The sequence below is a fragment of the Carettochelys insculpta genome, chromosome 11 (assembly GCF_033958435.1).
Source record: "Carettochelys insculpta isolate YL-2023 chromosome 11, ASM3395843v1, whole genome shotgun sequence".
Classification (NCBI taxonomy): Eukaryota; Metazoa; Chordata; order Testudines; family Carettochelyidae; genus Carettochelys; species Carettochelys insculpta.
The window spans coordinates 26,873,432-26,898,704 of NC_134147.1; the positions used below are offsets into that span (position 1 = coordinate 26,873,432).

General features: G+C 41.2%; 1 protein-coding gene across 1 annotated transcript in view; it reads right to left on the reverse strand.

The window, feature by feature from the left end:
• The window catches only part of EEFSEC (eukaryotic elongation factor, selenocysteine-tRNA specific), a 170,857-nt gene that overhangs the window by 33,929 nt on the left and 111,655 nt on the right, over nt 1-25,273 (reverse strand). The window contains exon 6 of the mRNA XM_075005776.1: nt 20,648-20,804. Coding sequence (XP_074861877.1) covers nt 20,648-20,804 — 157 coding nt within the window. The remainder of the gene's footprint in view (nt 1-20,647; nt 20,805-25,273) is intronic.

The following is a 25,273-nucleotide window of genomic DNA, read 5'->3' on the forward strand; positions in this document are numbered from 1 at the left end:
ATTTGTATTTCTTCTGGTAATGTTTTTATTCTAGTAGTAATCACAACGTGCTGAGTTTTGGCTTGATAAACAGTAAGAGACCTCATACCTCCAAAGAGTTTACACTTTAAGTAGATAACACAAGTGAATTATTCTTATCCTTAATATCAGGGACGGGCAATGACCAATAGTGGGTGGATTACATGCGTGGCCCCTCCTTCATCTCAGTGCTCCACAGCAGTCTGCTGCCCAGTGGGGTTCCACCTGCAGCTCCCCCACAACCCTGTATGCCTCTCATGCACTGGGGAATCATAGCCCGGCACTTACCTGGTCCTTCCCCTCCCTCCCAACACTTTCAAAGCACACAAATTGCCTGATTTGCAATCTGTCCTAGCTCCTCCCTGACCCTCCCAGAGCTGGAATGCCACCAAACAGTTGATTCATGATGTTCCAGCTCTGGGAGAATTGGGGATGGAGTACAAATCAGGTCATTCACCTGGGCTGAAAGGCTGGGGCATAGGATGAAGTATAGGAAGTATGAGTTCCAGTGACCCAGTGCACAAAAGGCATATGGATGATAACGGCAGCTGGGGGCACCGGAGGGCACAGATGGAGCCCCAGTAGGCCATATGCAGACCACAGGCTGCAGTTGCCCATCACTGATATAAATGGAAAACTGAGGCAATAAGAAATCAAGTGATTTATTCAAAATATACAAGAAATCTGTAGTGGAGCCAAAAATAGACTGAAAATCTCTGCATGCCCAACAGAACACCTTAATGACAAGGCCATTCCTCCTCATTTGCATTCTAAAAAGATCAAAACAGAAGAAGAATGAGTCAACAGGCAAAGTGATGAAGGGGATGGCAGGCATCCAGCTCGTTTGCCCAGTATTTGCTTTATTCGCTTTATTAAAAGAAATTGCTTGAGGAAGAGGTCTAGGGGGCTGAGGGCAAGATATGAAATAAGGAAGAGTGATTGGTCAAGAAAGGAACTATAGCAGTAAGGTAAGTGAACAACCAAAGAAAGAGGGAAGTGCAAAGGTGAGAGGCAAAGAGAGAATTGTAATACCTGGGGGGAATGACGCTGGGTAGCTGAAAGGCTGCAAAGAGTGAAAGCAGATTCCTGAGATTATCTAAACTGTTACTGTCCAGATGAGCAGCTTGATGACCAATTACACAACTGATTATAAGGGGCTGGGGGTGGATCATAAACTCAAGAGAGACAAAAAACACATTATGTTAAAATCCACAGCACCTTACTACATGCCATAAGTACTTACCTGGAACTAGAGTTCCTATGATCAAGATTATAAACTCAGCCATCATATTAAGAAAATATTTTTAAATCAGGGTGGATTGTTGGTTTTCTCCTTTTTTTACAATAAACTTTGGTCTGTAGGAAAATGGGCCATGCTTCCTTCAGCCATTTTAATAGCTTAATCTTGGTCATTAATCACAATTGTACTTATATACAGGGAATGCTTTAACTACTTACGCCTAATGATGTAACACAGAGACATCCTTACAGGTCTTGCTCTGGTTATGATATATTTTTTGTTAAGCACTGAAACCATGATGAATTCTGCATAAGGTACAATCTATGTAATTTATGTCTGATACACAAGAGCATTGTTAGGGAACCAACTATTTCCTGGTCCTATACACACAGCCTGGGTTAAGGTTCCTAAAGTTAGGATCCCGGTCACATCTCAGGTCAAAGACCACCAAGAAGTAATTACAGTAAGAGTCAATGCTTCAAACAGCTTTCAGTTAAAAAACAAAACAAAGAAATGTGCCCTGAGGTAGTCCTAATGACACACACCTTTAAAATGTACCTAGATTTTACAAAGATATCAGAAGAAATGTTAGTTGGAAGGGAAGGTGAAATGGTGAGACCATCAAAATCAAAAATGCACATAGGTGAGGTCACATCTGGAGTACTGAGACCAGTTTTGCACCCCCTACAGAAAGGATTCAGACAAATTGCAGAGTCCAGTGGAGGACAACAAAAATTATTAGGGGGCTGGAGCACATGACCTATCAGGAAAGGCTGAGGGATTCGGGCTTATTTAGTCTACAGAAGAGAAGAGCGAGGGGGGATTTGGCAGCAGCCTTCAACCACCTGAAAGGAGATTACAAAAAGGATAGAGAGAGAGGCTGTTCTCAGTGGTGACAGATGGCAGAACAGCAATGGTCTCAAGTTACAGTGGGGGAGGTCTAGATTGGATATTAGGAAAAACTATTTCACTAGGAAGGCGGTGAAGCACTGCAATGGGTTACCTTGAGAGGAGGTGGAATTTTAAACTTTAAAGGTGTTTGAGACCCTGCTTGGCAAAGCCCTGGCCGGGATGCTGTTGTTGGGGTGGATCCTGCTTTGTTCATCTCAATGACCTCCTGAGGTCTCTTCCAACCCTAATCTTCCGTAATTCTGTGAAGGGACTTCTTTACTAGAAGCAGAAAAACTTAATTTCAATTATTTATTAGGCCAACCCCAGTGACATTTAAATACTGAATGAAATATTATGACTGCTATGTTTCTATTTAAAGATTTTGTAATTACCACTTCTACTTGTACATATGTGTAAATCACAGGTAACTTAAAAAAGATTATTAATAAGGTAGTTAATCACAGTTAACTCACAATTAACTCAAAAATTAATCATGCTTAATTGCAATTTTAATTGCACTGTTAAATTTAAATTTATTAAAAATTTTGGGATTTTTTTGACACTCATTTTAATTTCATTTAAAACGCAGAATACAGTGTACATTATTCACTCTACATTATTACATGTGATTACAAATATTCGTGCCATAAAAATCATAAACTAATAATATTTTTCAATTCACCTCATAAGTCCTCTAGTGAAATCTCTTTATTATGAAAGCACAGTTTACATATGTGGATTTCTTTCTTTTTTTTTTTTTTATTACGTAACTGCACTAAAAACAAAACAAACAAACAAAAAAAAAGGAAAAAGTTTGGAGCTTGCAAATCCAATCAGTCCCACCTCTTGTTCACCCAAATGCAAAAACAGCTTTGTTTACATTTGCAGGAGACAATGTTACCCTGCTTCTTATTCATGTTACCTAAGAGTGAGAACAAGTTTTCAAAATGGCATTTTTTTAGTTGGCATTACAAGGTATTTAACATGCCAGAAATGCAAAAAAAAACAAAAAAAATTTTTTTTTCATGCTGCAGCCACGAATGGACACTTCCATGCTGATGACACTCCTTAAAAATCATCAATCATCATCATCAACCATCCTGGGCTCAATGCCCATTGGTATCTGATGCTTCATGCAATATTTCCTTACATTTTTCCCCATCCAGTGTGGACTGGCTTAGTTTCTGAGTTGCAATTTTCTTTGGGGAGCCAACTTATCAACCCAACCCCAATCGTTCGACTGGTATCACCGACTTTGTTTATCCAGGCTATATCCGAGCTGTCATCTTTTATCAGTTAGTCGTACAGGCATCAGATTTCATTCCTATTGTTTTGAAATCAGCACGTCATCATCTGACTAACCCTCCTCCTCTATCCCAGCTTGGGACTGGCATGGAACCCCTAGAGGCTTCATGGCAGAGTTCTTAAAAATAATGTATTGATTAAATCTGTGTCTGAACTCTTTTTTTTTTTTTGGAGGGGAGATAATTATATGTTTCCTGCTGTTTTACCTGCATTCTGCCGTATATTTCACATTACAACAGTCTCAGAAGACGGTCCAGCAAACGTTGTTCATTTCAAGAACAGTTTCACTACAGATCTGACAAAATGCAAAGAAGGTATCAATATGAAATTTCTAAAGACAGCTATAGCATTCAACTCAAGGTTTAAGATTCTGACATGCCTTCCAAAATCTGAATGGACAAAGTGTGGAACATGAATGCATGTCCTTTGGAATGGTAGCTAAAGCATGAGAGGGCATATGAATTGTCAGCACATCTGGAACATAAATATCTTGCAATACCAGCTATAAAAGTGCCATATGAATTTGATTTCACTTTTAGACAGTGCCATAAACAAGAAGCAGGCAGCATTATCTCCTACAAATGCAAACAAACTTGTTTAAGTGATTGGCTGTGCAAGAAATAGGACTGAGGGGACTTGCAAGCTCTACAGTTTTACATTGTTTTACTTCTGAATGCAGTTATTTTTGCACACAATTCTACATTTGTAAGTTCAGTTTTTATAATAAAGGGATTGCACTATGGTAGCTGTATTAGATGAATTAAAAATACTATTTCTTATTTTTTACAATGCAAATATTTGTAATCAAAAATAAACAAAGTGAGCACTGTACACTTTGTATTCAGTGCACAAATCGAAATAAAAATATTTGAAAACACCCAAAATATTTAAATAAATGGTTTTCTATTATTAAGAGCACTAATAATCATGGTTCATTTTTAATCACTTGTCAGCCCCAATTATTAATAATTACTAAAGAAGATTCCTTCTTGGCCTCCATCTAAGCTAGAACCTAGTCCTGCAATTGGATCCTTGAACATACATATAGGTGCATTAAGCTATGCAGCCTCAGGAGTCCTTCCTTTCCAGCAATGCAGCATTTATACATTTGAGAGATGAAGACTTTCAAGGCGGTTTAAGATAAGTTAGCATTTTATATTAAAAATTAGTTTTATGAGAAAAATATGTATTAAATTTCTGCAGATGCCTTGCTTTGCCCTACCATGATCTTTCATGGAGCAGAATGAATGAGTTCAATATAGTACAAATTACATCGAATCTCATGCTGAATTACACTGAATATCACAGACTACCACAGAATTGTAGAATTGGAAGGGACATCTTGATTGCTAGGTCATCTAGTCCAGTACCCTGCACTCATGGCACGATTAAGTATTATCTAGAAAATCCCTGAGAGATGTTTGTCTAATCTGCTCTTAAAAATCTCCAAGAACAGACATGCTGCAACCTCCCTAGGCAATTAACCACCCTGACAGGAAGTTTTTCCTAATGTCCAATCTAAATCTCCCTTGCTGCAATTTGAGACCACTGCTTCTTCTCCTAAGCTCAGCAGTTACGAGTAACTTTTCTCCCTCCTCTTTGAAACAACCTTTTTAATGTACTCGAAAACCTTTACCACTCACTCAGTCTTCCTCAGCCCCATTTTTTTTTCAACCTTCTCTTTCAGGTCCCCATTTTCTAGACCTTTAATCATTTTTGTTGCTCTTCTCTGGACTTTCCCCAGTTTGTCCATGTTTCCTGCAATGGGTCACCCAGAACTAAATACAATACTTCAGATGAGGCCTAATCAGTGTGGAGTAGAATAGAAGAATTACTTCTCATGTCCTGCTTTCAACAGTTTTACTAATACATATCAGAATATTTGGGGTTGGTTTTTTGTTTTTGTTTGTTTGTTTGGGGTGTTTTTTTTTTGTTTTTTTTTTACAAGTGTCACACTGTTGGCTCATTTAGCTTATAGTCCACTGTTTCCCAGTTCCCTTCCAAAAGAGTCATTTTCTATTTAGTATGAATGAAACTGATTGTTCCTTCAAAATAGAGAAGTTTACATATTTTTCCTTGCTGAATTTCATCTGGTTTACCTCAGATAACATCTCCAGTTTGTCCAGATAATTTTGAATTTTAATCCTATCCTCCAAAGCACTCACAACCATCCTCCAATTTGGTATCATCCACACACTTTAGAAGTGTACCGTCTCTGTCATTATCGAAATCATCAATGAAGATATTGAACAGAAATGGACCCAGCACTGATCCCTGCAGGATCCCACTCTTTATACCCTTTCAACTTGACTGCCAACCCTAATAATTATTCTCTGGGAATGGTTTTCCAAGCAGTTATGCATCCATGATATAGCAGTTCCATCTAAGTTGCATATCCCTACTTTGTTTATGAAACAGTGCTGAGAAACCATATCAAAAGTATGAAAAATCTTTTTCTTCAGTTAGATATAAGAGGAGCACAAATAATTGTGGTGTTTTCATGCAAGTTAGTCAAACGGCCTAGGCAAATAATGAAGACATCCCTAATTGTTCACTTTTTTCCTCCAAAACAGTAAATTCCATACCAGAAACTAAAGAAGAATGTTAAATTTGCTAAGGGAAGCAAGGGAAAGTCAGGAAATGCCAAAGGTAAGATTACATATTATTTTGCTCCTGTGCATACATATTATTTTAATTATATATTATTTCTATTATTATTATTAATAATAATAATAATAATAATAATAATAATAATAATAATAATAAAACAACAATAATAATAATAATAATAATAATAATATAGTGAATGAGAGAGAGGTTCTGTAGACCCCTACCATGCTGTAGTCCAAACTCTGTTTCCAACTACAGCAGTTTAAATCCAAAATAAATCTACCAAAGTCAATAATTCTGTACAGAATTTGGCACAGGATACATAACTGAAATAAGAATGACAACTTTTACTTATCAAAACAAAAAGCAGTCAAGTAGCAGTTTAAACACTAGCAAAATAGTTTATTAGGTGAGCTTTCGTGGGACAGACCCACTTCTTCAGTCTGTCCCACGAAAGCTCACCTAATAAACTATTTTGCTAGTCTTTAAAGTGCTACTTGACTGCTTTTTGTTTTGATAGTGTATAGACTAGCACGGCTTCCTCTCTGTTACTATTCAACTTTTACTTATCTCACCTATTTCTGAGCTAAGTAAAAAAACCACTTCCCCCAAGCTTTCCTTTAATAGTACCTCACTCTCATGATCTCACTCACATTTTCATATCTATAGACGCCTCCCCCAAACCTGCCTTTTGCCAACAGAGCTCATTGATGCCATTTTTGCTTTTCAGAGGTGTTATAATGGTACTATGACGATGGTGTTCATAATTGCCTAAATAGGTAGATTAGAAAAAAATGAGTCTTTATAGAATCTCCTGCTCTAACCATTAGTCAGTCAACATACCAAATAAGAGTAGCTAGAAAGCCAGAGCTAGACTCAAACTGCAACGTCTATAAAGAGCATTTGCCTCACTTCCTATTTCTAAATTCAGCTGATCTCTACTGTCTTAAGTGTCTCATTCCCTCTTTTCTTTTCTTGTCCTGTCCAATTTTATGAAACCATCCTGCATTCTGAAAGCAGCTCACTAAACTCTTACCTGCAGAAAATTGTTAAATGCAGAAAGTGGTTACATAAGTTTTCTACTCTGTTGATTAGTTTATTCCCTCGTTTGGTATTTGTTCAGACAGGCGTTGCTGTTAGATAAAATGCAGTTTGGCATGAAACTGAAAAATAGCTTCCATTTCCTTATAGCCCCACAAGCATGGAGGAACCTCTTGTAGCAAAATTGGGTGTTTCTGCTGTGCTATTCAGGGGAAGGAAGGTCTAAAGAGCCTACAAGGGGCTGCAAACACCTCAGTACATCAGAACCTGACTCTGAGCCTCCTGACATGCTTATGCACGGCAAAAATGGTTCAGTGCTTTCTGAAAATGGTATGAAGGGAAAACACATTGTTTTGCCCATGTTAAAAACATCTTTAAGCCATTTTGTTGAGATGGTCTAGTGCAGGGGTCTGCACCCTGCAGCTCCAGGGCTGCATGTGGCTTTTTAAGGACTTCTTTGTTGCTTCCACTGCTATAATTGCAAAGTTTAATAAAAAAACTGATTATTTTAAATAAATGAACATCTAAAAGCCCAACAATGAACAATTCAGATCTAATGGCAAATGTTAATGTGACCTCAAAACATTGGATATCTCCCCCTTTAATATGTGCCTTGCATTGTGGATATGACACCGCATCAGTGGTTTGAGCATGTTGTTAATGAAGTCTTAATTTTGAAAAGGAAGCTTGTGGCATTCCTGCTGTGAAGGGCAACATGCATTTTAAGAAAGAAAACACACTAAACATGAAGTAAAATTGGCACAATTAAAGTAGGTTCAGGAGAGAATGTCAGGAAGACAGTGGTACAAACATACGTAAAGTGTGAGGAAACAGAATATGTGAAAAGTTTGTGAACATCCTGCAGTAAACTTGTATTACATTACAAATCACTGTGTATGCGCTATTCTTAAATCAGGGGTTACCAAAAGTATGATTTGATGTTATTTATTATGGACCATCTCATATTCACATGCACTGCAACTCCTCTATTACTGATTCTTTTACCAAATTTTTTTTTTGGGGGGGAAGGCTCTTCTTACTATTGTGATTACCAATCCCTAGTCTAGTGCCTATATGTTTTGGGTCTTGCACTAAGGTACCTCAAGAGGTGTGATCTTTATATCATGGATAAGTCCTTTGTTGTCTCAGTGAAAACCCAGCAAAAGTTGGCCAAGTTACAAGCTTTGAATAATGGCCATTCACATCTTTTCAATACAGACTTGTTAAGATTTTGGAAGGTAAATTCCCTGAAGATTACACCTGCTCTGGGTATATTCTAGTCTTGGGCTGAGATGACTTTTCCTATAGTTGCTCCTATCAGCTGCTGCAGGTTACCCTGGTGCTGGACATCAGAATAGAGAGTGAAGAAATTGTCCTTCATGTATCAGAGGGGTAGCCATGTTAGACTGTATCGACAAAAACAATGAGATGTCATGTGGCACCTTATAGACTAACAGATTTTTTGGAGCATAAGCTTTTGTGGGCAAAGACCCACTTCGTCAGATGCATGTATGCTCCAAAAAAAATCCGCTACTCTATAAGGTGCCACCTCACTTCCCATTGTCCTTCGTATTCCCCCTGCCAGTGTCAGACTTGAGGGAATGAGGAGGAATGGCAATCACAGAGGGAGTCTATTGGGATGAAGAGCCCAGGAAGACTGGGAAGCAGAAGGGGACTGGAAATCAGCCAAAGTCAGGAAGACAAATTGGGACTTGCTGGGCAGAGGCTGGGAGTCAAAGAGACCGTGGGGAGGGGGCCGGTGGGTGGGGACTTAGCTTGGACAAGAAGCCCATTAGGAGGTCATTCTCTCTGTTCAACTAACAAAAGTCTATGCTATTTATATAAAGGTTTGGGTCAAGGATGAGTACATGCACTTTTTAGCTCATACCAATAAGATGTTTTCACTCAGGTGAAAAAAAGGTTCAGCGTTTTTTGCTCTTTAGTACTAATAATGGCCTTTGACGGAGCAGCATTATTTTCCCAGAGACCAACCAGATTCACAAATTCAAGCTGAATACACTGACTAACACTGTAAGGAAGACTAGAGGTGAAAGGCTGGAATTCTACAAGATGACCCTGGACCAGCAGCAGGAGAAAATCTATAGAGCCTTTATTTCTGCAGTGTCCAATACACTGCCTGTTCTCCACATGTGGTGAATTGAACAGGGCAATGTGAAGCTCCCTCCATCTCTCCGTGCACATGCCCCACCACTTGGTGAGACAAGCACATAGTGGCAGAAGCGGCTCCTCCCACGGCTCGGGGTGGCACAGCATGGCTCAGAACAAGGTGGCTCAAGGTGGCTCACAGTGGGGCAGCTCCAGTGAGTCACAAGCAGTTTGCATGGGGTGGGGGTGGGGCACATACCTGGCTGAGCGAGGTGTAGCATGCCTGACTTGGGGGGCGGTGCTACAGCGATTGCTAAATTTTGGTTTGGATGCCACTGCTCTAGTTAGACTTGCTAACTCTTGCTTGAAAGAAAATGATTATCTTTATGGGGATGATTTATATGCTTTTGCTGGAGAGTGAACGATACTATGATGTGTGGGATTCTGTTTCCACAAAAGGGAGTATATGAGGGAAAAAGGAAGGTGGCTTTATCTAATTCTGTACAAGTGTTCAAAGAAATGTCTGTTCACCTGCAGAAAAAGCAGCAGGCATTCTATAGCATACACTAGTAGTAGTAGTAGGCATCCTTCGATCCCGAGGGATCATGGGTTTGCGCCCCTGTTGGACTGATTCGAGCAGTGTCTTCTGTAGCTGTGCAATCCAATCCGGGAGTGGCAGTCCCTTCTGCACTGTGACCGGCAGTAGGTACATGTCGCTCTGGTATCATGGGCACAGATCTTCCTGAGGGCTCTCCTGTCTTCTGCTTCCTTCACCAAGGTAGTCTCATACATAACAAGAGCTTCCTTCACTCCCTGTTTCCAGGCACGCCTGTCTGAGGCGAGCGAATGCCAGGTGTTCACACTGATAGAGAGAGCGCTGATATCATGCTTGCACATGTCCTTGTAGCTCAATTTAGGTCTCCCTTTCAGCCTCTTTCCAGATGCCAGTTCGCCGAAGAGGAGGTCCTTCGGTATTTGGCCATCCGTCATGCGCGAGACATGGCCCAGCCAGCGCATACACCTCTGTTTGAGAAGGGTGAACATGGAGGCAGTGCCTGCCCTCTTAAGCACTGTGCTACTGGGGACCTTGTCCTGCCATGAGATACCGAGTATGCGCCTAAGGCAGTGCATGTGGAATGTGTTGAGCCGCTGCTCTTGTTTTGAGCGCAAAGTCCATGTTTCACTGGCGTACAGCAGTGTGCTCAAAACACAGGCTGTGTAGACCTGCACCTTGGTGTGTACAGTGAGCTTATTGTTAGCACATACTCTCTTCATCAGCCTGGAGAAAGTTGTGGCGGCTTTTCCAATGCGCTTGTTCAGCTTGCTAATCAAGTGACAAGTTGTCCAAGATCGTCGAGCCTAGGTACACGAACTCATGGACAACTTCCAGTTCGTAGTCTAGCACGTTGATAGATGGCTCGTTACCCACATTTTGGCCCATCACCTGGGTCTTCTTTAAGCTGATTGTGAAGCCAAATTCCATACATGCATCCGCAAACTGTTATGAGTGACTGCAGTTCCTGCTGAGTGTGAGCAGCAATAGCTGCATCATCAGCAAAAAGGAACTCCCTTAGACGCTTCGTAAGCACCCTGGTCTTCACTCTAAGCCTCGACAGTTTGAAGACATTGCCGCCCATTCTCGTGCAGAGAGAGATGCCCTCTGTAGCAGTTCCAAAGGCATATTTGAGCAAAACTGCAAAGATGCCGCCGAACAGTGTTGGAGCCAGCACACACCCCTGCTTCACTCCACTGAGAATCTCAAAGGGTTCGGATGTGGATCCGTCGTATACGACGGTCCCCTTCATGCCTTCATGGAAGGCCCTAATAATGCTGAGCAGAGTTGGGGGACAGCAGATCTTAGCCAGAATCGCAAGCAGACCTTTTCTGCTGACGAGGTCAAATGCCTTGGTCAGGTCGATGAAGGCAATATACAGAGGTTTGTTCTGCTCCCTGCACTTTTCTTGTAGTTGCCTAACAGAGAAAACCATGTCTAGGGTGGACCCTTCAGCTCTGAACCCACACCAAGACTCAGGGTAGAATCTCTCCGCAAGAACATTGAGCCTCTTCAGAACAACGCATGCAAATAGCTTCTCCATGGTAGTGAGAAAGGAGATGCCACGATAGTTGTCACAATTGCTTTTGTCACGCTTGTTCATGTAGACAGTAACAATGTTAGCATCCCTCTTATCTTGCGGTACGCTGCCTTCTCTCCAGCATTGGCAGAGTATTCCATGCAGCTCTGAAACTAGGGTACCATTGGCGCATTTGGGGACTTCTGAGGGAATACCGTCTTTCCCTGGGGCTTTTGCAGAAGAGAGTGCTTTTAGCATGTCACTGAGTTCCTCCAAGGTGGGCTCAGCATCGAGTTCAGTCATGGTGGGCAGAGGCTCAATGGCATTCAGGGCTCTCTCTGTAACTATGGTCTCTCTGGCATACAACTGTGAGTAGTGTTCCACCCAGCATTCCATCTGCTTGGTTCTGTCCTTCAAGACTTCGCCTGTGGCTGACTTAAGTGGGGCAGTCTTTCTTTGTGATGGACCGATGGCCTGCTTGATCCCATCGTACATTCCTCGCATGTTACCAGTGTCTGAGGTCTGCTGAATCTTGGAGCAGAGTTGGAGCCAGTAATCGTTGGCACACCGCCGAGCAACCTGCTGCACTTGACTCTGAGCAGACTGGAGCACCCGCAGGTTCACCTCACTGGGAGAGGACCTGTATGCAGCCAGCGCCTGTCTCTTCTTCTCAATCAGGGGTGTCAGCACTTCGGTGTGGGCTTCAAACCAATCAGCAGACTTGACTGTCTTCTTCCCAAAGGTAGATATCACAGTATAGATAGCGTCCCGTAGTTGTTCCCATCTCTTGCTGATATCAGTGTCGTCCGGGAGGGGCAAGGCCTCTTCAAGTGCTTGGACAAACTCACATACTTTTGAAGGGTCGTGAGTCTTGCCAGTGTCAATGCGTGGCCTCCCTTCCTTTTTGGAGCGAAAGAATCTTCGCGGTTGGATGTGCACACACAAGCAAATGGTCAGCATCACAGTGTGCACTGTGGTAGCTACATGTCACCCTGGCGTTACCTAAACGGCTGCGTTTGGTGAGGATGAGGTCAAGCTGGTGCCAATGTTTCGATCTCGGGTGTTGCCACGAAACTTTGTGCTGGGGTTTGACGTTGAAGAAGGTATTGGTTACACAGAGGTCATGTTGGGAGCAGAGTTCAAGGAGGCGCTGTCCATTTTCATTCATCTTCCCTGTTCCAAACTGTCCCAGACAGGATGGCCAGCTGTGGTGGTCGCTGGCAACTCTGGCATTGAAGTCCCGGAAAGCCAAGCCAAGGATGAATAGTGGCTCATGGGAAGGTACCTCACTGATGGCAATGCTAAGTTCATCATAGAACTTGTCCCTAACTTCCTGGGCAGAAGTTAAAGTAGGCGCATAGACGCTGAAGATGTTGACCATGCCCACTGGTGTTTGAAGCTGGATTTTCAGCATTCTCTGAGTTCCCACATTTGGTGGTATGACTGAGCCAACTAGGCTGTTTCTGATTGCGAAGCCAACACCGTGGTCCCTGGTCTCTTCTGGAGGCCTCCCATGCCAGAGAAAGGAAAAGTCCTTCTCCCTGAGACATCCAGAGGACGATAGCCTTGTTTCCTAGAGGGCCACGATGTCCATCTGTAGTCTTCTCAGCTCGTTGTTAATGATTGCTGTCTTCCGGGGTTACTAATGCTCTGTAGGTCTTCTGTAAGGCCTGGAGTCATGGTCCTTACATTCCATGTGCCCAGCCTGAAGGCTGGATTATTTTGTTGCTTGTTTGTTTTGCCTGGTGTAAGGTTAACGATCCACCTGTTGGTGATTCCCTAAGCCCCACACACCCAGTGGAGCAAGTGGACCACGGCGAGGCAGCACCTACTTGGCTGGGGGCTGCCCAGCTTGAGGTGGGTGGTAGCTGCCCAATGAGATCCGAAGACCTCTCCCACCGTCGGAAGCAACCCCTGGCGCCTCACTCTACGCCAATCGAGTGCAGTGGCTTAATACTGGTAACTGCTGCTTCCTGTGTTATGTCACCACTCAGAAAGTGATGCTGGAGTGTCCTCTCCAGGGCACAGGCCTGGGCAAGTAAGTTTGAAGAACCCGCTGATGCCCAGCAGCAGGTTCCCCCTCTCCATGCCACTCATGTAATCCAAGGGAAAGGTGAAAGGCAGTACAGCTTGGCACCAATGTTGTCGCAGGAGCTGCCAGAGTGAGATTGAGCACAACCTCAAACTGCCTTAGGGGCTCCATCTCCCGATTTTTCCTCGGGGTTTACTCCCGAAGCCTTTCCCATGACTAGGTATCACCGCAAGGCAGAGGAGGTTTTAAATCAGAGTTTCCTTCTCCTAGGCGGGCGGCCTTCCCAGGCTGACGAATCCCATCTGCCCGAAGCAACTGGTTTGAAGGGGCCAGTCACCCACCTTCGCCCCTTCCCTCTCAGTGCAAACAGTTTCGCCGGGCTTAGAAACTAAGCCACACATGAAGGCCAGGAGCTGGACTTTGGTTGTCAGAGGCTATTGGAGACGCACGCCATGGCAGCATTTTATAGACAGTGAGAGCTTATCCACGCTACCACACTACTGCAGTCCATACAGTACTATACCACTTGTGGACCTACCTAGGACTTTGGTTGTTGGGCATACTTTTCAGAAGCACAGATATGCACTCAATGAACACTGTATGTTACACACCGTCTCCCGTGCCTTATATTTCTACCCTTGGAGTTCACTCAGTCCTTGAATGGCAGACTGCTAAATAAATGCTCTAATTACAATCCAATACTTGAATAACAGTCCTAGAATCCTCACAAACCCTATTAACTCTAGTCTACAATGACCAGCTGCCTGTCAAGCCAATCTTTAAAATCAATGCATCACTCTTCAAGGCTCCAAGTTTAGAGAGAACCTACTGCACTTCACTCATTAATGTCAAGAGACAAAATCTTCCAGATGCGAGCAGAGAAGAGGAGGGGCACCAGATAAAAATTATACATATTTGACTTCTGTTTTCAATCAAGAGTAAAGTGTATAAACCCTGGCTTTTACTCAGCCAACAATACTCTCCAAGGTCAAAAATCTGGATATTCAGACCTTCAAAGGTCAACATGTGCTTACAAGGTAGGCTAGCTTCCTCCTGGCCAGTTTCTCCATGTAAATGCAATCCAGATTTCTAGGTCCTTTGTGGTCAACAGGGCTTTTACATTTCCATAGTTTAATCTGCCCAAGAGAGGATCACAAATGGAAGTGATGCTTCCTTGGAAACAATCCTCTCTCAGCCTCTGTCCATACTACACTAGCCAACCTTCACAAAAAGGAAAGAAGATTTATACTTGAAGTATCCCTTAAGAATTTTAGGTTTTGTTATTTTAGAGGGTAGGGGAAGGAGGACTATGAAAGAACAAGCAGAATTATTCTGCATCTTTTAAATAAAATGCAGCTTACAAAGATTTTTTGCATTTGGGTTTCTGTGTTCTCTCAGCTGAAAAGTTAGTCAGACACCCCTGACACAGACAGCGAAGGCAAACCCATAAGGCTTAGAGGCTTTCAGTTTTTTACTTTATTTTAGTAAAAAGGCAGGCGAATTCCATTCGGCCTAAGAGAGGGAGATTATCCTATTCTCATTTAACACAAGAAAAGGATTACAAAGGGCAGGATCCCCCACAGAAAATAAGCGTGCTGCCTAGTTAAAGGTTCTCTAAAGCTACATTTTCATATTCTCGTGGTACCAGGTATGTATAAGTGGAACAGGAAAAAGTGTACACAAGATGTGAATATGTAATCTGTTTTTAGGATATTCAGATAATAATATTGGACCATCTGGAAGGAAGCCTGGCCCAGCACCCTGCAGTGTTCTCTGCTTACTTTTCCTCCGTCTTTATTCCTAATAGTCTTCATAAGGTTTTAAATATGCACAGCGTTAAGATTAGACATAAATAATGCAGAAAACCACTTTACTTATTTGTTTACACTAATGTATATTAATGTTTCTATTATTTCATATATATTTTTTCTTTATTTAATGAAAGCTCAAGGTTTGTGTTTCTTTCACCAAAATCATCTTAATTAATTTAAGTAGTCATCTGAATAAAAAACCCGTCACTTGTAATTAGTCCATGGTTTTCCCCCAACAAATAATTTTATAATTGCAATAATAAATCAGGCTACAATTGCCAAAACAACTAACTGCAAATACTCCAAAAGTGCCAATATATAATGGTTTATGCAGGTCTGGGAGACTTGAAAAGAAACACCACAACATTCTAAGTAGGCAGAAGCATAAAGTAGCCTAGATTTTCAGTAAGATTTACAGACTACTTCTCCATTATAATTTTTCTCTCTTTACATTACTTTAGTCTCTATTATTGTTATTTAAACTCTGCCCACTCTGATCCTCTTGCCTCTTAAGAAGAATGCAAACCAAACGACTGATGATTGTCCAACTTTCAAATGCACATCATTCAAAGGGTACTGAAATTAGGCAAAACATGGTTATGTGCCATCCTTACTTCTTAGTCACATCAACTACTTCCCCTATATGGGAGGCAATTTTATGAATCAGCATGGGACATCTATTCAATGAATATGATGTGTACCACTCTCTCCTGCCACAGGTGGCTACAGGAGTGTCATAATGGGAAAAGAACACAATGCTGGTATGCAAGAGACAAGAGCATAATGAGATCAAGAAGCTTGCAAAATCTAACTTTGCACACCAGAATGTAAGGTCTCCAGGACAAAGATCATCATCTAGTTCATGTCACTCTTCTACATCGTCCTCTACCAATACAGTAGTATCACAGACAGCCCTCTAGGAAAATACACATTCTGTCCTCTAGCCAAAGGGCAAGCACACAACATCGCTCAACAGGGTGGTTGCAAGATAGATCTTTAACTTTTTATGCTGACTTCTAGGCAGTGTAACCCTTCTGCTAAAGGTATGGCTGCAGGTGTGGTATATATCAGTTTTTTCATATATGCCAATACTCTGATTGAGAAGGTGTTTTGTTTTTTTAAATTGGGAACGGAAGGCATGCACACAAATAAATTTGATTCTGTCTTCATCTGCTGCCAGAAGAGAGAAACAATCACCCTAAATTGGTACAAGTAATAGTAATATCAAAAAAAGCCTGGACTTTCCAGTTGTTTGCTTGTGTCTTTTTATGAAAAGTATGCATTTTATATATTTAACTCCACTTGATTCACAGAAGCACACTGAGCTCTTGTGAATGTACTGGTTATGTACTGCTTCTTTTGCATCAAGAAACAATGTAGCTTTTTTGTCTACTAATTTCTACTGTAATAAGAAGGAGAACAACAGTCAAGTGTGCCACAGAGGAAGAAAAAGGATAAATGCTTTCCTAACAATTAGCTGATTAAGGCTGAGTCAGAAATGACAATGAACTATGCATATGATATCAAGTGTGCTCAAATGAGATTTTCAAAAAAGCCACCAAGTCAAGTCCATTAGATGGGATAGTTAAGTTTACACTAAGACAGAAACAATGGAATGGGCACATCTATTGCTAATCTTCTGACTGCTGACCTCAGCCACATCAGCTCACATTATGATCTCAAAAATGGCAGTGTCTGACAGGGTCAGTCAGTATAGATATGGATACACTGTGGTTTTTATTTTGGAATACATTTGTATCCCCAAATAGAAATTCTACCACTATACACTGCACTAAAAATAGCAGGGCTACTTTAAGTGCTATATTTCATTCCCCTTAACCCTTGTTGTGAGAGTGGTAGTGGGCAGTTTGAAAGAGGCACATATTTTGAACTTTGGTGCCCTTTTCTTCATTAGGTTTTAAATATGCACAATGTTAAGATTAAGCACAAACAACACAGGAAACCACATTATTTGTTTACATTAACGTATATTAATTTTTCTGTTATTTCAAATATATTTTTCTTCATTTAATTAAAGCTCAAGGTTTGTGTTTCTTTCACCAATGTCATCTTAATTAATCTAAGTAGCCATATGAATAAAAAACCTTGTCATTTATAACTAGTGCATGGTGTTCTCCCCAATAAATAATTTCATAATTGCAATAATCAATCAGGCTACAATTGCCAAAGCAACTAACTTCAAGCACTGTTTGGATGGCACCAAGGTCAAAATAAGTTACCTCGAAATAACTTAAGCAATTTGGGTAATGTGAATTTTATAAGTTATTTCAAGATATGGCTCCAGTGTAGCTCTAGTCTATGTGGATAAGAACCTGTGGATAAAACACTCTGAAAAATAAAACTAAAACCTCCAAAGCAGCAATAAGTTATTGAGGTGATCCACATTACTCTGAGTTGCTTATTTATCCTACAACCCACCTAGATGCCACTGGCACCGTACCGTTAGAACTACCATCTTCCAGATGGTGTGCTAACAAGATCATTAAAGACTCAGAGGCACTTTGCCAGAGTAGGGCAATTGGTCAAATGCTTTCTGCTAAATTTGTTCATTGGTGTTAACAAATGCAGAATTTTTCACTTCCTTTCCTCTAACTCAAGTGTAGTATTTTGATGCAATGTTAGAACAGTTGTCATGTATCACTCCCTTAACGAGATGCTCTTTGGTGGCAATTCTCACCGCACACAGTGCATAGTGTGCAAAGAACTATGGGTATTTTTCAGAGGCCCGCTAAATGCATCTTACACAAAGGCACTGTTCATACTCCATTTTTCCAAACCATCATGCTGTGTCCTTCAAATGCATAAAAAGTGTAAGTTCCACACTGCAGATTAGCATCTCCTATCATTTCCTCCACAGTCAAAGCATTACATTTACCTGCAGCAAAATCCATCCCAACAGAATAAAAAATTCTGTCAGCAAACGCATATCTATTTTTGCTTTAGATGCCATTACCACCACTTCAGCAAGGATGCTGTATCTTGCCATACTGTGAATAAATTTTGCCCTGATATGATCATAGACATGGAAAAGCTTGTCTAAGATTGTCTTGTTCTTATGCCTCCGACCACCCTGGTTTTTACTTACAGAGCATAATCTATATTTGAGTAACTTTAGTAATTGAATTTCTAACATAGCCTCTGCAGATATGATTCCACAATCCCAAAAAATCTATGTTCAGAAACTTATATTGATAGTCATGCTTTATTTTCCTTTTCTTCATTTCACATTATTTTTAGTCCTACGTCCTTGGACCACCCGAAAAGATTCCTCTCCGTTTTCAGTGTTTATGCTCTTCATATACTTGTAGCTAATCACATCTCCCACTTAGTCATCATTTAGACAAGTTCTGTGCATTTCTTTTCATCTTCCTTCTCTCGTAAATCAATCTCTCCAGCTCCTTAACAGATTTTGTTGCTCTTTTGTGAATTCCATCCAATTTGCTGATTTCTTTTGCAGGACCAAACCATTCACAAGTGCATGCAGTATTCTAGGTGTAGTCTTATCTTGACAAAGGCCACAAATCCTCTTTGTATCTATATACTGACTTTAATCCGGAGAGCCCAAAGCGTTCTAAGTGGATAATTACAGGGAGGAAAACTGAGGTATAAAGAAAGGAAGCATCTTGATCAGTGTTACACAAAGTCAGTGGCTGAATCAGAAGATGACCAGGTCTTCTGATTCCCAATGACCAAGTCAATACAGACAACTGCCTCTGTCTCACTCAGTCTTCTCACAGCTAGTAAAGTGACCAACCTCTAACTAGCCTTACTAGCTTTAACAACAAACCGGTGCACCACAAAACCAAAACCAAATTATCATACATTAGATACCTGACCAACCTGCTAATTTCCATAAATTACATTCCAGAAGTCAAGACTGGTTTTAACTAATACAAAACTAGGTTAGGTTGAAACAGTTTTCATCTTTTAAGATTGGTTCGTTTTGGTTCAGGTATCTTTGATAAGGAATCCTCAATAAACTAACTAAAGAACTTCAAAGTTTGAGAATAATTCCTGATGGAAGAACTCTATAGGGGAAAGAGTCTAAGCAAAAGCAAGTCTGAAAGTTGAGTGGGAGAAGAATCTGACCAGATAAGAAAAAAAATGGAAAAAAACCAAAAGCCCAGGATGCAGACACATTAAAAAAGCAGCACTGACCTAACAAAGGAATATGAATTATAGGTGACGAATGGCATCATATCCACCGCCACCACCCCCACACACAAATCTTGGGCTACATCTATATCTTGAAGGTCAACTGCTGCTACATAATTTTTGTTACACCAGTTGCATACCAAAAATCAACTTTGCAGCCATCAACATCCATGCCTGTCTTCATGACAGAAGCTGGACAGCTGCACTCTCCCCATCAATTTTCCTTAATGCTAGTGGCTCACGAGGAGTTCCAGGGATGATCTTCTACAGTAAGTGTAGATGCAAGCCTTGGAAACTCCTGAAAGACCCAAATTATTTAAAAGTTTCCACCATCCATTTATTTTCCACTACACATACTTTTCACCTATGACACTGTCTTGCTTTGGCCACTGACCCTTCTTTCTCTCCTGCAAAACCAAATGAGAGAAGTAAAAAATACAGGACTACCACAAATAAACCAATAAGTCATAATGCCCACCATCTAGTTTCTTGTGATGTCAAAGGCAAAAAACCTTTGCTGATTCACCAAGGACTAAAACTACTGTAGCTTAAAATATTATAAAAGCAGAAGATGCAAAAGCAGTCATAGACAGTACAGATCCACTTAAAAACCCTACAATCTGCTTATTAGAGAGATTATGGTTGAAGTTTCAAGACATGTTAGATAATATGGAGGATGATTAAGAAATCTATATACTAAATTTATGGTGCAGTATTTCATAAATAACTACAAGTAAAAATGAATGAGAAGACACTCTCTCCTGCTAGCTTTTTTAATTCCACATTAGTAATCTTTTGCTCACCATGATGCAGTTGGAAACTTTACACTGAAATCTTCACAGCCAAAAAGTATGGCCCATGTTGCTGAGCACTTACAGGAAGGGACATCAAGTGCCAAGTTTGCTGATACACCAGTGGTGGCTGCATCCCATAGAGTTTGATACTGTCATGGCCTCTGCCATTTAACTACAGGAGGAACAGCCCACTGAGAATAAAGAACCTACTAACTGTTAATAGATCTGCATTTGAATGGATGCTGCAACTGGCTCCTGTTTGTGAAAAGTACAATCAGCCCTCATTTGGACAAAACTTTGAGATCTTTTGCACTTGAGACTGGCCTGCTGCAGCTGTAGAGACCAACCACAGCCATGAGGCCTTGCTATGCTTCCTTCCAGACATGCAGTCCTACCCCGCTGGCCCTTGTGGGGCTAGAGCTGTTCCAGCCCAGTGTGGCTAGCTGCCATCAGAGTTCACAGGCAAGCACAGTAGTAAGCCACATGCTTACCGGTTAACCATTTAACATACCTACATGAGACATCTGTTAGCTGACGGGAGGGACACTTACCTGGAATTCGGATTTTAAATTTGCCACTCTGCCCAAAGCCGCCCTCTATTACTCCATCCTCTCCTGTAGATAGTTTGACTTTCAGCCCCACAAAAATCTGGATGTTGGTCTCCTTCTTAAACAATGAACGACCAATCACACTGTAATCATCCAAAACCTGTAGAAGAAATGTATTTATTTATATATGTATACACGCACAAAGCCTATATCATACAGTAACAAAAGAATTATTCATATATGGAACACTTAATGATTTGATAATAATGTGCTTTATAGTTCTCATCAGAATGAATCTGGGACTATCACAACTTCCAAATGACTTGCAATATACATAAACATTTATTGTAAGGGAGCACAGGTCTGATGATCAAGAACTAGCGAGTTCTACTCTTAACTCTTTTCCAAAACTGCAAAGGCGCCTCTGTCAGTTACCTTCTGTGCCTCATACTCCCCTACTGTAAAAATAGGGGGAATAATACTCATTGGCCTCACATAAGTCATGTGAAGAGTAATTAGTTAGCATGTGTTAAATTCGTTGAAATCTCTTCATGCAAGGCAATGGAGAAGTGCAACTGTTATTAAAGATCCTTAGCATAAGCAGTTTATTCCATCACTTACCCCACCATCACTTCTATAGATACTCACTTCCCTCACCATCAGTTCTGCACTCATATGACCTTGGTTTCAATGAAACAGATGATAATTACTCAGAATTACCCAACACATCCTTTAAAATTTCACTGTATACCGTCTTTAAACATGTTGATTTGTTAAACCAACACTCATAAGACGGTTGTACTGAAATTTACTTTCAAGGTTTGTAACCAGGTGAGAGGAACCATTCCAAGTTAGGATTCTGAATTAAGTGATCAGGCACAAGAACCAGCAAGTATGGTGGATGGGGGAGATAAATCACCCTCCCTACGACATTATGAAGGGAGATCAGCTTTTAAAAAGCCTAAAATGCTGATTTCATAACATTTAAAAATGCTCTTCCTCCTCACTGTAGCTGTTTGCTCTGGATGCCAGGAGGCTGGGTGAGGCTTTGCATGCTGCTCCCATCACCTTGCAAAATATCTCAGCTCCCACTGGCTGGTTAACAGCCAGGAGAAGCTCAGGGATTTTGCTGAAGGTGGGGAAGTCGTGGAGAATCACGAAGAGCCTCCCCCTCTCCGCTTCACTGTCTGGAGTGGAGAGCAACAGTGGGTAGGCTGCAGTTTGAGTATCTGGAGTTGCCGCAGGCAGGGAGCCTGCATCAATACCCTGCAAGGCTGCTGGCCAGGAGCTGTCAAGGTAAGTCTTCCGGCCAGACCCTCTCTTTCTCCCTCCCTCTGGCCCCTCCAAGGCACATAACTCATACTTTCTGCACCTCCTCCTGCACCCAAATCCCCTCCCAGACCCTGCCCCGGTCATAACCCTCAACATAGATCATAACCCAAACCCCCTAAACCCCAATCCAAAACCCCCTTCTGCCCAAGATCACAACCCTAACCCCTGCACCTCCCTCCTGCATTCCGGGCCCCTGCCCCAGGTCACAACAGCCTCCTTCACCCAAACTCCCTCCTGTACTCCAATTCCCTACCCCAAGCTCCCTTCTGCTCTCAGGTGCCATCCCAGACCCCACACCTCCCCCATTAACATAACAGAAGAGTACAACCCTTGTCCACTTCCCAAATTCTTGGAGTGGCACCGCATCAAAAATTATTGCACACTGCTGCACTATTATACAGTTCTGTTAAAGGGCATTGAGGAAAACCTAGACTTAATATATGGATATTGAAAAAAACTAACATTGTTGAAACTGTAGCATTCCTTTATTACAGATGTTATGAAATACACTTACACTTTTTAAAATAAGTCTACTCAAGCACCACTCTTGCACTCACCTCAGTGACAAGTTTGCCAGATATGATCTTGTGACTAAGCACTGAGGCAAGGGCTTGATTTTCACAGTGCTGAGCAATAATATTTCATACCCCTCCTCCTCCTCTTCTAGTTATTACCAATATTCAGCAGATAGAAAACTCCTTTTATGAGCTGTCATGAAAGCACTTCATAAATAAGAACCACAATCTCTCTCTGATGGGAAAGCAATACTCTCATTTTACAAATGGAAAAAATGAGGCACAGAGTGGGATGGCACTTAGCTTATAATCACATTGGTGGCAAATTTGGAAGAGTACCCCCAAAGGTCCAGACTCACAGTTCTCTACACTAACCGTTAGACTGAGATTAGAATAAATTAATTTACTGATTTACCTTGAAGGAAAAATATTAGGAAGAGGATGCCCAGCCTCAAGTAACAAGGTGAAAAGAACCCTGATTATGCAATAAAATAAAAACAAATGAGGAAACTAATACACCAGCTTTTTAAAGACACTTTTTAAACAGATATGATCATTTTGTTAGCCCTGGATCTATTTTTGTAAAAATAGTAATTAAAAAAATTAAGACTTTATTTCACACTTTTTTCCTTTAAGAACCTGCAAAAAGCATGTTTTCTCCCAATGAAACTCAACACTTCCAATTACTTTAACAGCAATTTAGCTCCAATCACTGGATTTCACATTAATCCCCTTTGAGTTCTCAGAACAGCTACTACGGCAGTCACTTTGCCTAATAGCTCAACAGCCTTTTGAGAGATCTCACTGCATCTCTCTCGCTTGTTCTCTTTTTTATGAAATATTATTAACTTAAAAAGCCAAACACTGAAAAGACAGTAAGGGATATGTAGTCTGTTCTGAGCAGCAGCAAGGGGCCTAGCAATGAGGGCAGACTAATTTTATTAACTTCAGGGAAACTTCAAAAAGCTTTAGGGCTTTAATGCCAGACAGAGACGACCCCAAAAGTCAGTTTAAGTGCTGCATAAACAAAGGATTAGGGCAAGAGAAAGCTGAAGGCTCCTTGCATTTCTTGTTTATATTGTCATATGACCTAGTGGGAGTGGGAGAGGGCTGCCTCTCTGACTTTAATCCCCATGGTGTACAGTGGCGTTTCAGTTCACTGACCTACATTACGATAATATTTTTTTAAAATTTATGGGAAGAGGTGCAGCATCAAACTCACTTATGGACTTTTAAAAAAAAATTTAAAAAAAATTTTTAAAAAAAGGGGGGGAGGAGAGAGAAAGAGAGAGAGACAGACCAGAACAGAAGTGTTTCTGGCTGCTATATTCTCCTTCTCTTGCGTCGGTTAGATCAGCAGCTTAGGAAGGGATTTTAAGTTCAAAGGGAATGTCTCTGCTACTCTTGTTTTATGGCTTAGACTAGAGGACACAATAGCATTGATTTTATGAAATATTCCCTCCTTCGTCTTGGCTTGTGTGTTTGCAGAAAAAAGTAAATAATACTTTATCATCATAGGTGAAGTGTGTGCGTCCTCCTCTCTCTCTCACACACACACCGCCTCTATAATACCAAAAAGGAAAGAGACACATGCACATACTAAAGGCTACAGCATTATATCTGCAACTCTACAGTTAGGGTTACATGTGGACCTATTCAGTGCAAACCCACAGTTTAACTCCAAGGAAAAAAAAATTGCTAGTTCTTCTCAAGAGGCAAAGCTGTGAACTACACTGTCAAACCCACCAAATCATCTTCATTTATAAGGTGACACAAACAAATGTAGTGTTAGCTAAACATCCCCCTCAAACAATTCACTCACCGGACATTTGGAGATCAAAAACACTTCATGTGCCTATCCCCTGTCCCTGAAAAAAACCAAAGGAAGGAGGACAGAAATGGATGGGAGAAAGAACAAAGGGAGCTATTGGAATGAGGTCAGAGAAATGATGAGAGAAAAGTTGGGACCACAAGAAAGAACAAGAACACTGATGCTGTGTCTACACTTGCCCCCTACCTTTTGGAAGGGGCATGGTAATGAGCAAGTTGGGAAGATGCTAATGAGGCAGTGCCATGAATTGCAGTGCTTCATTAGCATAATGGCAGCCACACACGATTTGAAAGTGCCATTTTCTAATCGCAAGCCACCCGTGTAGACAGGGGCCTTTCGAAAGTACTCCCTTGGACTTTGAAAGCCCCTTCTTCCTAAAACCAAACAGGAAGAAGGGGCTTTCGAAGTCTGGGAGGCCTTTTTGAAAGGCCTCCTGTCTACATGGGCAGTGCACGATTCAAAAGTGGCACTTTTGAATCATGAGCGGCTGCCCTTATGCTAATGAGGCGCTGTATATTGATGGCAGCACCGCATTAGCATCTTCCCAACTTGTTCATTACCATGCCCCTTCCAAAAGGAAAGGGCTAGTGTAGACATAGCCTGAAGGTTCAAATAGCTAGAAAGCAGCACTCTCTTTTCTGATTTAGCCTAACATGACTGAAAACCTGATAGAAAATTAGACAGTTTCACAGATCCTGGAAAAGAATGAAAAAGGGATACATGGAGAAACATGGAGAATGAGAAATGGAAGAGGAACGAATAACTTAATGATGCGCTAAAAGTGGAAAGATTTATTATTAGAGCACATTTGCTATTTTACAGAAAGTTCACTTCAGACAACATTTTAATCTTGAAATCAATGGCAGTTTGCTGGTCCTTGCAAAAAGTTTCAAAACATGTACCTAACTGTGGGAGCGCCAAGAGTACAGGAAGGATACTCCCTTCGGCACA